Source organism: Manis javanica, chromosome 7 (assembly GCF_040802235.1).
Source record: "Manis javanica isolate MJ-LG chromosome 7, MJ_LKY, whole genome shotgun sequence".
NCBI lineage: Eukaryota > Metazoa > Chordata > Mammalia > Pholidota > Manidae > Manis > Manis javanica.
The window spans coordinates 104,050,096-104,065,811 of record NC_133162.1 but is presented as its reverse complement, the minus strand read 5'-3'; the positions used below and the strand labels follow the sequence as shown (position 1 = coordinate 104,065,811).

Genomic DNA, 15,716 nt, shown 5'->3' with positions numbered 1-15,716 from the left:
ACTGGATGGCCAGTTAAAAGTCAATAGGATGGCCACTGATCTTAAGACTTCCATGACAGGCTTCCCTCTGATCTGTTCTGAGGGATCCTTTGGAGACCCCCAACTCATGATCCCCTTGGCCAAGAGATGTCCACCAGATCCAGCCAGAGGTAGTACCTGCTTGGGATCACCTTGTGGAGAACCCCTCCCTCAGGAGCCGGGTCATGACCAGGTCCTCAGGAATGTTGCCCAGAGCAGTCTCAGATTTCTGCCTTCACACTTTTTCACCAACAGCTCCCTGCAGGAGCTAAGAGCCTTCTGACTTGCTTTGATGATTCAATGACCCTTTTGTACTCAAGAGTTCTTTCTATTGCTGCATTTGTTCTGTTTCCCTTTTAGAGGGGAATGGAGACATTTATTCTTGAAGGTATTTGGAGGTCCAACTTAACCATGATCTCCTATTGTGAACCTGCCTCTTGGGCCTGCACAGGCATCTGCAGGAGCAACATAGCCCATGGCCAAAACCTCTTCCCTGGTGCAGTACATTTTTCCTCATGGCTGCCTTAGGCCATTGGGCAACCCAAGATGATCTTTATCAACAAATTTGGTGGTCTCTCTGGGTCCAGACCTTGACTCAGGTCTCTTTCTCTTGACCCCTGATGAGGCTTTAAGATCTCCAGGAGGCTCGCCTGGCCAGAACCCTCCCTTTATGCCTTTTTTGTTGACTCTTGGGACTCAGCTAAGAGCCACCTCCCTCCCCTCCTTCCTCTTTACCTGGCACCTGTAGCTGCTGCCAAAACCTTGACCAATAGAGACCTGGCAGGTGTTGGGATTAAAGTTACCTTGAGGATTGCTCCCCTAGAATCCTATTCTCCCATTTCTTCTGTGAATGACTGGAATAACTCCACCCCTGCCCCTTCCTATAAGGGGAAACAATCTTAAGTATCACCCACTCAATGTAATGCTGCTGCTTAATGCCTAATGTCACTAGGGAATCCTGGAGCTAGGAGTGTTGCCCCTTGAGGATGCTGTCCCTCCAACAGATTGCAGGGAGAAGGATATGCCAGATACTTTTAATGGCTGCTCCCCTGGGATGTCCAAGAAGTGCTGCTTGGACTCTCTACCCTTTGATTCTCGAGCCTTGCTCTAACAGCATAATAGGGCTCTCCTCCCAGGCTGGATCTAGATACGTGGGAACTAATGTCAGACAAAAGGTACCATTTCACTGGCTGTCATGACTGCAGTGGATGGAAACATGCATCCAGAGCACTGTTTGGTGCTATATGTGCACTAGGCTACTGGATAATGACCTCAAAACATCAGGCTTGCTTCATTCACTGGTCCTTCTTCCCATTCATTCTAGATGGGGAAACAACACTTGATTCCCTGCAATAGCCTTTTGGGTTGCATCCTCTGATGCTGGGAACACTTCAACCCCTAGAACCTAAGCCTTCTATGGAGGGTATGGATCCAAACAAGGCAATAGCCTCAGAGAAACCTCTACTCCTCCTGATGTCCCCTGTTATCCCCCTGATCTGGAGGGCCACCCTGGTGTGGGACAGCAACCACTGCCTCCACAGAGGATTTGTCCCCTTGCGGAGACAGCAGGGGAACTCGGCCCCCAGCTTGTGCATAAGCCCTCCTCTCTCACTGAACCTAAACAACTTAAAATAGACCTGGGAAGCTGCACTGACAATCTTGATGGTTATATAGAGAGCTTCCAACATGTAACAGTTGCCTATGATCTGAGTTGGAGAGATGTCTAGGTCATTCTGACTCAGACTCTTACAGACACAGAACTAGAGAGCCAAAGAAATTTGCAAACAACCTACACCTAACAGAACCTAATTATCCCACAAGGACATACAGCTATCCCCTCTCTGGATCCCGGATGGGACTACTGTTAAGTCTGACCAATGCTGGTTTGGGGATCATTATTTGATATGCATAAAGGCTGGGCTTAAGGCTGACAGACAGAAGGTTATAAGCTATACAAAAATCTGCTTTGACCCAAGAGTCTGCTGAGAACCCAGCGACCTTTCTAGAAAGGCTTAAAGAGGCACTCATTAAACATACGAATTTGACCTAGACTCACATGAGAGCAGGGTCACCCTGAAAGACAGATTTCTGACCCAGTCAGATTCAGACATTAGGAAGAACCTCCAAAAGGTAGTTGAGTACTCAGAGGCCAGGATAGATGACATGCTTACTGTAGCAACTGTGGTTTTTCACAAGCAAGAGCAGGTCATGGAGGCCAGGGCTCAAGAGAGGGAAAGAAGGTGAGGCACCAGGAGGAGGAACGGAAAAGAGAGGCCAGGTGTGCCCAGATGGTGGTGGCCCTACAGGGCTGAGAGCAGCCCGCTGGTTCCCAAACCACACCCAAGGGGGCCTCCACGAGGTGCTGTATCTGCTGCAAAGCAGGACATTGGGCCAAAGAATGTCCCCCAAGGGACAGATAGGTCACCCGTCACTCCCTGCTCAAAACATGGAAAGGCAGAGCACTGGGCTGCCCTCTGCCCCCAAACTGAAGGGATCTGAGGTGGTGGGTAGCTGAGGCAGCCCTAGGCCTGCAACTGCTCAACCAGGACTGACGTGGCCCCCTCCATGGGGCCCCACTACACATCACCATCACTGGACTGGAGCCAAGGGTACCAATGGATGTTGCAGGTAGGACAGGAACTTCCTTCTGGATACTGGACCACCTACTCTGTTCTGACTTCCTTCTCCAGACCCCTCACCTCAAGATCCTGCACTGTCTTGGGACTTACTGGTAAGCCAACTTCTCTGCCATTTACTCCCCCTCTGTGCTGTCTGTGGGAAGGCCGTACCTTTCCTCACAGCTTCCTGGTAATACCTGATGTTAGGCCAGAATATTCTACAATAACTGGGATCTTGAGTCACTCTGTGGGAATGACCCTCCCATCAGACTTCCCTATATTTTGTGTGGACTGATAGGGAGAACCCAAGACAGAGCCCAGACTCTTGGGAGAATGCTGTCCTTGCTAACGTCTGGGACCAAGGCATCCCTGGGAGAGCATTACAGCCTCCCCTGTGACAAATGAGCTAAAGCATCCTAGTAAGTTTCCACTGACCAGACTGATTTTTGTAAAGGGTGGCCCACCGCCTACACATTTGTCAGTCTGCTCTTAAATCAGTCATTCACTAACTGTACATCTTGTTCACATGAGCAGGCCACCAGCTACTCTGGAGCCCAGCCCAAGGCACCCTCTCTTCCAGACCCATGGGGCAACTTAATCAAACCATATCCCACCACCCAGTTGTTTCTCCCCTCAAAGTAGACAATTTAGTTGCCCAGACTACTCAACTTTGAGGGCAGAAATTTCCAAATGGATGGGAAAGCACCAGCACTGTAACTGCCCTGTTCACTACCTTTCACTGCCCACCTGTCCCCCTCTTTGGGACTACACTGGGTGACTGGACATAGAGCCTATTTTAAGCTCCCTCCCAGGTGGATTGGATGCTGCTCTTTGGGTTTATAGTAACAGACGTGTCCTTGGCTATGGCCAATACATCCTTCCCTTGTCCAGTGTATCACCAATTGAAGCTGACCAAATGGGCGGGGCCCCTTCTCCCACTAGCAGTGGGGCTCACGGCTCCCTGGGAACTGCAGGGGCAGCCCCTGGAGGTTCCTGCCTAGGGACTGAATGGCTTGTCAGGGCTTCAGAGCCAATTAGACTCACTTGCTAGGTTGGCTTTTCAAAACCGCAGAGCATTAGACCTCACGGTGAGCGAGGGAGGAACCTGCCTATATTGAAGGAAGGAATGCTGTTTCTACATCAGTCAGGCCAAGCACAGGCAGATCCTAGACTCCACAGACAGGGAGTCAAACTGGGCACGGCAGCCTAAAGCTGGGATTCAGGGCTAACGTCCCTCCTCCTATTTCTGACATTACCCCTAGTTTTACTAGTCGTAGCCCTTTCTACTGAGCACTCCTTAACCTCTTTATTCGATCTCTCTCTTCCTGGCTTCAGGCTCTACATCTACAACTGATTATTCAAGATGGCTGTCAGCCAGTCCAGACATCCTTCCCGTCCATCTGCACGGATCCACCAGAACCTTCATCCTGATGTGGTCTCCTGGAGCCCGGGCCCCGCAGGACCTAACCAACCAGTCGTAACCCCAAACCCCCACTGACAGGGAGCAAACACTGGGGCTTAGTTACATACATGGCCCCTCCCTCAGCAGGAAGCAGCCAGAGCAGTTGTTGCCCTGATGCCCAAGGAACTGGGTCCCAGCTGCTTGAAGAGGAAATGCTAGGTAGAGGCAGACATGAATAGCTGGGGAAAGAGAAGACAAGGTTCAAGGAAAAACGGCCCAGTTAGGGGGTCCCACTTGAAGACAACAAAGACCTCACAGGGAGATAACAATTTCCTTGTCTATCAGCACTGGGCCAAACCGGTTCCAATCAGATCACAATACAAAACTAAGAACCACCCAAACTGCACCTCATCATCATCTCACTAAAACTGTAGTGATGCCCCTGATTCGTGGACTTTTTTGTGTGTATTTTGGGAAAAGACATGTGCACCGAGAGGAATGGGCATATAACTAGAGCTGTCAATCAAAAGACCTCACTCTGTCAATCAAAGCAGCACCACCCTGCGAGGATGATAAATAAGCCCTCCCCTAAAAGTTTGGTGTCTTTGTCTACCTTGACTCTGGCCCACCCCTCCCTTGAAGTGTATTCAAATTAAACTTTTACTCTGCTTTGCTATTGTGTCTCTTCCTTTCAGTTGTTTTGACAGGGACAAGAACTGGGGAGAACAAACTCTACCCACAACACCAGCAGGCATTTCCCTTTCCCAGGGAGCTGAGTACTGACCACAGCAAAGATGATGCTAACGCCACTGCATGTCCCCCAAACAAAGGGAGCTACCTACCTTTATACACCATCTTTATACAGAAGGCAAAGGCAAAGAGTCTCTCTGTGTAATGCCTTGCTCCAGAAAGATACCCAGCCCCTGGGGGCACTGGCTTTCAGAAGCAAGTACAGATATGAAAGAAGCTGTAATCTGTCACTTCCAACATGCAATCAGTACAGGGCTTTGCTGTACAGTCACTTACAGCTGAGCAGGTACAGATGAGCCTTTATTAGATACCCAAATGCTGAACAATGAAATCCTTGCATATTCTTGTTTATTTCTAAGCAGATCCCATTAAGCCTTGGGCACTTGGCTTGATTACTCCCTGGATCAAAGTTAAATTAAATTACCCAACACGCTTCTTTTCAGAGAGACACACGCACAGAGACTGACTCACCTTCCAGAAGCTATCCACTTTGCCGTACACAAGCGACTGGTTCTGCCTTTTGATTTCGTTAATGTGGTGGATGTCACTGGAGTTCAGATGCTGCTCAACCACAAACCCCAGAAAGCTGTTGTCTGGGGTATGAGCTGATGTGGAAAAGAAAGGACACAGCAGTTAGGATTTAATCAGCAAGAAGAAACAACAACAATTACAAATCTAATACAAGCCATCGTGTACATAATTAAATCTTTTCATTCTACCCTGTTCTTCTGTTTATCTGGGAGCAGAAGCAGAAGGTATCCCAAGTAAAACCTTCACATGAGAGTAATTCTCCCCTGGATGGAGTAACCTGAACCAAACCCTGCCTTTTTTTTCCTGGCAGAAAATGCATCTATCTAGAAAGCATTGAACTGTGTGCTCTCCCCTTTCCTGTTTCTTTAGTATAAGGCTACTGTCTCCTGACAGAAATGCCCTCATTCAGGTTTTACCAACTAAAATCTGCAGTGGATGGGTCTGAATCAGTGGTTCTCAATAGGGGTGAGCCGCTGTCCGTGGGCCCCACACAATGTGGTCCAGCTCCAACTGTGTTCACCACCCAGCTGGGGGAATTTGGAAGCAAAACCAACCAACATGACCCTAACCTTGCACCTCCTCTAAGAATTACTCATTAATGAAAGATGGAATTATGAGGCTAGATTGAACAGATGGATGGAATCAAGACAGATAAAAAGGTGAAGTTCATTGGGATGTAATAACCTCCAACAGCCAACCACTGCAAGGAACCATGTCTAGTCCACAGAATAGATTTTTCTGGAAGAAAAAAGGCATTCTCCTCTGGATATCTCACTATTTAAGTTTTAAAATGTCTCTACTTTAACACTTGGCCAAGCAGGAAGGCAACCCCACATCCTGCTCAACCATTTGCCTCTCGTGCCCACAAATTTAGAAGTTTTGTTACTCCTAAAGGGCTCGGTTTGTTTTCCTTGGCCCTTGTCCCACCCGCAAGTAAGAACTGCAAGACGGAGACACAATAGCAAAGGAGAGAGAGAGTTTATTTGAATACCCTCCAAAGGAGGGGTGGGCCAGAGTCAAGGTAGACAAAGGCCTTGATCTGTTCAGTGGGAGGCCCTCTGGTTACAAGGCATCTCTTTGACCAACAAGGTAGGGTTATTTGATTTATAGGTCTTTCTGTATAGTTCTCCCTCCCGGTAAGCCTGTCCTTTCCACACACTGAGGTGTGACCTGGGCAGTTCTTAGTTCTGTCTGATCTCCCCCCACTGGGATCTGGTTGGGGAGGAAGCCTTTGTTGTCTTCACATGGGACCCCCTACCTGGGCAGAGTGTGGGTAGCTTTTTCTTTGAACCTTAACTTCCCTTTTTTGGCTGCTCATGTCTGTCTTTCTACCTAATACTTTCACCAGAAGAAAAAATCAGAAAACTCTCTCCTGATGAAGCAGAGAACCCCTTCTCCTGCGCATTCAGCCTGTCTAGAGAAATCTGGGTTTCAGAAGATGGCCCTGCAGAGGCCTCGAGTATTAAATAAAGCAACTGCTCTGCTTGACTCTGGCCTGACTAAAACAGCTCTAACAAAAATGAGAGTGACTCCACATTCAGCAAAATCCACACAGTGCAGCTTTGCCATATTCCTTTCTAGATGGATGGTCAACCAACAGGAAGTTGATTCCTTTGTCTTGATCTGGTTTTTCCAGGACTCAGGAGCCCTTCCCCAGGCAGGGAGCTCGCACACAAGCCCTATAATATGGGCTGGGCTGGGCCCGCACTGAAGGCCTAAGACTTGAAGTCCCAGGACCCACTCACACCCTCCCCCACAGAAGAACGAAGGGACACCAGCAGAAAGCCATGAACTGCATAAATACTGCATAATCACCATGCAGTCCCCTGGACTTTTTGCCTAATGTGGGGGTGATAGAATGAGGAGAAGGTAGGGTTGTGACAGGAGTTGTGATAGGTCTGGTCAATCTGTATTTCATTTTTGTGTTTCTGAACAAGTGCCTGGAGGCAACAGCAATGGCTGTAGTTGGCTGGGAAGTAAATTACCAAATAAATTTTACTGCCAACAAGAGGCAATGGTTACTTCTGTTTTCTTTGTGAGGATCTGGGCAGGGATCTGAAGGAATTTAGGGGAGGGAAAAAGAGTCTGTGTGCCTTCAATATGTCAATAAGGCAGCTTAAAGCATTCCACAGTTTGAAAAACTGTTGATTAATAGGAAATATTTTGAAATAGAATCTGATGCTTTAAACTTTGAGATTGTTTCTTAATCTTCAGGAAATTTATGTGGTGACTAAGCTCCATGCTTTACAGATGTGTTTCTGCGATTCAGTTATCTAGTCCCTACATGGGCACTTCCTTAACAAAGTGAAATAATCTAGCATCTAAAATACCTAGGCTAAAAAATATAATATACTAAGGTGCAATTAAAAGTAAGATGACTGTCAAAACCCCAAAAGGAAAAAACTCATATGTATCTCACAAAAACTCATTTGTGTCAAAGATTCCCCTAGCTTATAGCTTGAACAGTGAGAGGGAGAGGGAGTAAATAATCCATTAAAACTCATGAGGAATGATGGGCTTCTACTGCATTAGGACTATAATTTAGGGCCAAATCAACTTTGACATAGTATGAGGAATGAATGCCATGTACAAGCTCTCCTCCATCTAAGTTTTCATCCAAATACTTTATTTCAACTCCTTTCTCTCCTCTGCAGATGCTAACTTGAGACCAGACAACCTGTAGGTGGTTTAAGGACCTCAGATGAGACTTAAGAAGTACTGGCAGTGCTTACAAGCAGCACTGCCATCAGGAGCAGAGTTCAGACCCTTCAGACTTCTTCCCTGGCAGTGCTGAACCTGTCACAGGATTCCGAGTATTGGCAACACGAGAGGTTGCTCAGCTGTGACTCACCCAACAGGTGACTGGAAGTGACCACAGACCCTGTGGCTTGTTCCCTGGAGCTGGCTGGCAGCTGGGTGCCTGCTGGGTGACATTGTTGCTGAGAGCCCTGGTCTGAACACAAGTCCTAAAACTGCTTATAATTAATCAAAAGCCTCAAGTACAGATTGATAGTATCTGAAATGAAGTGGACATCTAACCTCAGAACAAACTTTGTCTTGCTCTGCCTTAAGATGGGAAAACAGACCTGAGCTGTGTTAGGAGGGTTTACATTTCAAGATAAATCAAGGAATCCCATTGTAAATGGGACACAGGAAATACTGTACTTTGGGAAATCACTCAGTCCCAGGAGATAAACAAATGTGATTTTAAAAAAATGGCTGATACTGAATTCTATGCACTGGGTTCTGTGCTAAGTGCTCTGTAGTGACTATTTATTTCTTTTTATCTTCATGACAGCCTTATAACATGTTTGTACAGATGAGAAAATAGAGCGAGACGGGAGTTACTTAAACTACCCAAGTCTGAACGCTAGGAAATGGCAACACTGGGAACCAGCTGGCTCCGAATCCCAAGCTCCTTAAAGACTAACGTACAGCCTCATAGTCCAAATATTTTATTTTCTGGGCTCTGTGAACTACAGTGGTGAAACATGCTTCAGAGGAAAATGTTTTAAGGTAGACCAAAATACACATGAAAGATGAAGGAATAAAATCTGTGCAGATTACCTTGTTTTCTTGTGCATCTTAAGCTGTATGTTTGTGGGACTAAGCTGATTTTTTTTTTACATGATTCAAACTGGAGCAGATTTGCTAAACATTAATAGGGGTCTTAAAATAACTTAGGACAAACATTTATTGAGAAAAGCACTATTTTAAGCACTTTGGAAGCGCCTATTTACAAATAATTACAAATCAGCTTAATGAGTTTCCTGAGCAGATTACAGGGATGACTTAAGTCAGCTTGAATTAATTCATTCAGTAACATTTTGGAGCACTCTGTACAAACCAGGTTATATGCTAGGTACTGAGGTGGTACAACTGAAGACGAGTTTCTCCCCTCATGGAGCTTACCAACTATGTAATAACTGAGGCATTACTCTGTGTCTTCCAAGCAGTAATAATGTCCTCCTTTAAAAGTAATTCAACATATTTATTAAGTTGACCCTCTTTCAATTGCATACATCCACGAGGTCTGCTTTTCCCACGACTAAGTCGGAAACATCTCTGAGAAGTGGAAATACTCATTTTAACAGGGTGCCTGCTGGCCTTCAATGATTGCTGCCTCTACAGTGTTGGGGACCCCCATGCCACCAGGTCACCAGGGGCAGAAACCCTAGAGCCAAATTGGGCTTCCCCCTCAGCCCTCAGAGCCAGCCAGTCCACATGTCCTAAGGATATCACCTTCTCAAAGTCCCTCAGCTCCTTCCCTTAGTTGGGCCTCATCAATACTTATTGAGATGTCTGCAATTGTAAGTTCTTCTTTTCCCTAAATAGAAATGGGATTTTTTGATTTTCTTGATTATAACAGAAATATACTTTCAGTGCAAAATGCTTTTTAGACAACAGAGGCAGAGATAAGGAGAAGAAAAAAGGTGTCATAGAAATAACCTAGAAATAACCACCGTCAGTGAACTTTTATTCCGGGTGTTTGCATCTTTTTTATCCTCAAATCAAAATTGGGTCCTACTACACCTATTCTTTTGTGAACTTCTCTCACTTACACAATGTGCCACTAATATCTCTGTGGGTTAACAACCTTGGCTCATCCCTGCTTGTTAAAGAAGCAAAGTATTTCAGGGCCTGGACTCACTCCGTCAGCTGGAATGTCTGGGCTCCGGGCTGCCAGCCCTGCCTGTGGAACCAACCACTTCTCCCAGGTCCTGCCATTCTGTCCCCCTCAGGGGGTTGGGCTGCTGCCCATCCTGATCCCTTAACTCCTCCCATTGCCCATGCCTCCAGGACGGGCACTTAATCCAGAGGACACTACCCAACCAAGACTCAGCTGAAAGACAGGTTTATGATCTGAGTCCTGCCAATCACAGTTGCTCCAGGGCTAGAGTTAGAGCTACTTTTGAAGCCAATGCCTTTCTGCTACAGCCATTAAGCTGACCCAGTGGAAGTCAAGAACCACAGTTGTCATCTGCATGCCCACGTGAGGACCACCTGCCTGAAAAGGGTGCCAATCTGGAGAAAGGCGAAGCTGAGACAGGGAGATAATAGAGATATTCTCCAAGCCCAGACTCCAGCTCTGCTTAAAGCCGGTCTCAACAATTCCCAGTGACACGAGCCAACAAATGCTATGACCAAGTCACTAAAGACACAAATCCTGCCTAACACACTCTACCACACTGAGGAGGTTTCCAATTCTTAACTATCTAAATCAAACAGTTTGCATGTCAGTGCATGCTGGTGAACTCTGCCGTGGATTTCTAAGCAGTCTCCATACTTCCTCCCTTTCTGTCTGCTCTCTAACTACAGTCCATCCTCTGTGTTGCTTGACTAGGTGTGCTTTGAAGCATTTATGTGACTATAGAAATTTCCTGGTGAAAATCTTCACCTCCTTCAGGATGAAGCAGGGGCCAGCATTCCTAGGACTCCAGTATCACTTCAGGTCACCCTCCCAGTGACACCTCTGCTCCATGATAACCTACTTGGGGTTTTTTAGTACCATGTTTTCCATCTGATGGTGGTATAAGTCTGACATATCTATCACTCCCTCTTCCTTTCACATCTCAGCTGCCATCACCTCCCAGGTGAGGGATTTCCTAACTTTGTAAGACAAAGATAAATCCTCCTCCTCTTGGACCATACAGAGTTAGAGCTCTTATTACACATTATCTCCCCTAATAGGCGATATGTTCTTTGAGGGCTGAGTTTTACATATCTCTAACTTCCTGGAGCATAGAAGGAACTGAGCAAATATTTTTTGAATGCATGATTGATTAAGTCAATGAGGAACGCTTAATTACTGGGTGTGAATGACTCTCTAGGTAGATCTACATCATCAGGCAGCAGAGGGCATGCCTAAACCACTTCCAGCATCATGCTCTTTGCATAAAAGCTCCAAACCAAAGCCCATCATTCTTCATAGGACTAGTCATTAGCCAAGGCAGCTCATCACTCTATCTCAGAAACTAGCCCAGGCCTGGTATATTGTAAGTGCTCAATAAGTACTTATTCAATTGATAAATTAACGTCTCTCTTTATCTAAGACACAAAGTTGATGTCAAGAAGAAGGGAAACCAATCAGTGATACCGACTTCTAAAATTCTAACATCATGGGTTTCTAAATACTGTCATTTATTCAACAACAGTACATATTTACCAAGCACTTACATGTACCAGGCAACAACTTAAGTTGACTCTTCTTATGGGTGAAGGATATGCCAGTGAACAAAAACAGCATGAGTGTAGTTCCCTTCATTGAGCTTATGTTTAGCTGAGGAGGCAGATAGGAAATTTGCAAACAAAATGTTTCCAGGGTATAGATAAAGAAAATAAACACAATTGGTTAGATGACCAATACTGAACTCTAGCTCATCATATTATGTTGAAACATCTAAGGGTTGCTGTTTTATGCATCAAAAAAATGGTGTATTGACAGATAAAGAGAAAACAGACATATGGACTGTTACATCATAGAACAAATAAAGCCAACTGTTAATTGTAGAGTCTAGGCTGTGGGCTTCTATTGTGCATTTCTTTCACCTTTTATGTATATCTGAAATTTTTTAAAAACGAAACAGAGAAGAATAGTGGCTGCCATCATATTCATGACGCTCATTCCAGTGATGAGGAAACTGGCATGATACAAACAACTATAAAAAACAAAGTCAAGGAGGCGGAGCCAAGATGGCGGCGTGAGCAGAGCAGTGGAAATCTCCTCCCAAAAACACATAGAACTATGAAAATATAACAAAGAAAAATCTTCCTAAAATAGAGCCCACAGGACACAGGACAACATCCAGACCACATCCACACCTGCAAGAACCCAGCGCCTTGTGAAGGGGGTAAGATACAAGCCCCGGCCCGGCGGGACCCGAGCGCCCCTCCCCCCGGCTCCCGGCAGGTGGAAAGAAACTGGAGCCTTTTTTTTTTTTTTTTTGGCGAGTGCTTTTTGGAAGCCTTAAAGGGACAGGGACCCCGTTGCTAGGGAGGCAGGGTGGCGGGACCGGAGAGCGGGTGCCTGGGACCGGCACTTGAGGATGGAGGAAATCGCGCGTTTTTCCCCTTTTTTTTCTCTTTTTGGCGAGTGCTTTTTGGAAGCCTTAAAGGGACAGGGACCCCGGTGCTAGGGAGGCAGGGTGGCAGGACTGGTGAGTGGGTGCCTGGGACCGGCGCCTGAGGACAAAGAATATCCCGCGTTTTTCCCTGCAGGACAGGTGGGCGGGTGCCTGAGACCGGCACTTGAGGACGGAGGAAATCGTGCGTTTTTCCCATTTTTTTTTCTCTTTTTGGTGAGTGCTTTTTGGAAGCCTTAAAGGGACAGGGACCCCAGTGCTAGGGAGGCAGGGCGGTGGGACTGGTGAGAGGGTGCCTGGGACCGGCGCCTGAGGACAAAGAATATCCCGCGTTTTTCCCTGCGGGACCGGTGGGCGGGTGCCTGAGACCGGCACCTGAGGACGGAGGAAATCACGTGTTTTTCCCCTTTTTTTTTCTCTTTTTGGCGAGTGGTTTTTGGAAGCCTTAAAGGGACAGGGACCCTGGTGCTAGGGAGGCAGGGCGGCGGGACTGGTGAGAGGGTGCCTGGGACCAGCGCCTGAGGACAAAGAATATCGGGCGTTTTTCCCTGCAGGACCAGTGGGCGGGCGCTTTTTGGAAGCCTTGAAGGGACAGGGACCCTGGTACTAGGGAAGCAGGGCAGCAGGACCAGTGAGCGGGTGCCTGGGACCGGCGCCTGAGGACAAAAAAAAAAAATCAAGTGTTTTTTCCTTTTTTTTTTTTTCTGTTCCCTCTCTCATTGTTGCTGCTGTTGTTTTGGTTTGGAGAGTGCTTTTTGGAAGTCTTAAAGGGGCAGGACAGGTCACTTAGACCAGAGGCAGGGAATCTGGGGATCTCTGGGCACTCTAACCCCCTGGGCAGCAGGGAGCACAGAGGCCCCTTACGGAGATAAATAGCCTCCCAGCCACTCCCCCTCCAACGGGGCTCCACCACTTTGGAGGAGCTGCCCCAGCAAGGACACGCCCAGGGCAACAGTGGAGATAAACCCAATAGCAAACAGGCAGGAAGCAGAAGCCCTGTCTGCACACAGCTGCCCAGCACAAGCCACTAGAGGTCGCTATTCTCCCAGGTGAGGAAGGCCACAAACCAACAAGAAGGGAAGCTCTTCCAGCGGTAACTTGTACCAGCTCTGCACACTATCTCTATCACCATGAAAAGACAAAACTACAGGCAGACAAAGATCACAGAGACAACACCTGAGAAGGAGACAGACCTAACCAGTCCTCCTGAAAAAGAATTCAAAATAAAAATCATGAACATGCTGACAGAGATGCAGAGAAAAATGCAAGAGCAATGGGATGAGATACAGAGAAAAATGCAAGAGCAGTGGGATGAAGTCCGGAGGGAGATCACAGATGTCAGGAAGGAGATCACAGAAGTGAAACAATCCCTGGAAGGATTTATAAGCAGAATGGATAATATGCAAGAGGCCATTGAAGGAATAGAAGCCAGAGAACAGGAACGTATAGAAGCTGACATAGAGAGAGATAAAAGGATCTCCAGGAATGAAACAACACTAAGAGAACTATGTGACCAAGCCAAAAGGAATAATATTCATATTATAGGGAGACCAGAAGAAGAAGAAAGAGGAAAAGGGATAGAAAGTCTCTTTGAAGAAATAATTGCTGAAAACTTCCCAAAACTGGGGGAGGAAATAATCGAACAGACCATGGAATTACACAGAACTCCCAACAGAAAGGATCCAAGGAGGACAACACCGAGACACATAGTAATTAAAATGGCAAGGATCAAGGACAAGGAAAGAGTTTTAAAGGCAGCTAGAGAGAAAAAGGTCACCTATAAAGGAAAACCCATCAGGCTAACATCAGACTTCTCAACAGAAACCCTACAGGCCAGAAGAGAATGGCATGATATACTTAATGCAATGAAACAGAAGGGCCTTGAACCAAGGATACTGTATCCAGCATGACTATCATTTAAATATGATGGCGGGATTAAACAATTCCCAGACAAGCAAAAGCTGAGGGAATATGCTTCCCACAAACCACCTCTACAGGGCATCCTACAGGGACTGCTCTAAGTGGCAGCGCCCCAAAAAAGAGCACAGAACAAAACACACAACATATGAAGAATGGAGGAGGAGGAATAAGAAGGGAGAGAAGAAAAGAATCTCCAGACAGTGTATATAACAGCTCAATAAGCGAGCTAAGTTAGGCAGTAAGATACTAAAGAAGCTAACCTTGAACCTTTGGTAACCACGAATCTAAAGCCTGCAATGGCAGTAAGTACATATCTCTCAATAGTCACCCTAAATGTAAAAGGACTTAATGCACCAATCAAAAGACACAGAGTAATAGAATGGATAAAAAAGCAAGACCCATCTATATGCTGCTTACAAGAAACTCACCTTAAACCCAAAGATAAGCATAGACTAAAAGTCAAGAGATGGAAAAACATATTTCAGGCAAATAACAGTGAGAAGAAAGCGGGGGTTGCAGTACTAATATCAGACAAAATAGACTTCAAAACAAAGAAAGTAACAAGAGATAAAGAAGGACACTACATAATGATAAAGGGCTCAGTCCAACAAGAGGATATATCCATTCTAAATATATATGCACCCAATATAGGAGCACCAGCATATGTGAAGCAAATACTAACAGAACAAAAGAGGGAAATAGACTGCAATGCATTCATTTTAGGAGACTTCAACACACCACTCACCCCGAAGGAGAGATCCACCGGGCAGAAAATAAGTAAGGACACAGAGGCACTGAACAACACCCTAGAACAGATGGACCTAATAGACATCTATAGAACTCTACATCCAAAAGCAACAGGATATACATTCTTCTCAAGTGCACATGGAACATTCTCCAGAATAGACCACATACTAGCTCACAAAAAGAGCCTCAGTAAACTCTAAAATATTGAAATTCTACCAACCAATTTTTCAGACCACAAAGGTATAAAAGTAGAAATAAATCCTACAAAGAAAACAAAAAGGCTCACAAACACATGGAGGCTTAACAACATGCTACTAAATAATCAATGGATCAATGAACAAATCAAAATAGAGATCAAGGAATATATAGAAACAAATGACAACAACAACACTAAGCCCCAACTTGTGTGGGATGCAGCGAAAGCAGTCTTAAGAGGAAAGTATATAGCAATCCAGGCACACTTGAAGAAGGAAGAACAATCCCAAATGAATAGTCTAACATCACAATTATTAAAACTGGAAAAAGAAGAACAAATGAGGCCTAAAGTCAGCAGAAGGAGGGACATAATAAAGATCAGAGAAGAAATAACAAAATTGAGAAGAATAAAACAATAGCAAAAATCAACGAAACCAAGAGCTGGTTCTTTGA

General features: G+C 45.8%; 1 protein-coding gene across 5 annotated transcripts in view; it reads right to left on the bottom strand.

The window, feature by feature from the left end:
* The window catches only part of MGAT5 (alpha-1,6-mannosylglycoprotein 6-beta-N-acetylglucosaminyltransferase), a 362,412-nt gene that overhangs the window by 91,677 nt on the left and 255,019 nt on the right, over nucleotides 1–15,716 (bottom strand). For all 5 annotated transcript variants that reach the window (XM_037017057.2, XM_037017059.2, XM_037017058.2 and 2 more), the window contains one exon: nucleotides 5,260–5,393. In XM_037017057.2, the coding sequence (XP_036872952.1) occupies nucleotides 5,260–5,393 (134 nt within the window). The remainder of the gene's footprint in view (nucleotides 1–5,259; nucleotides 5,394–15,716) is intronic.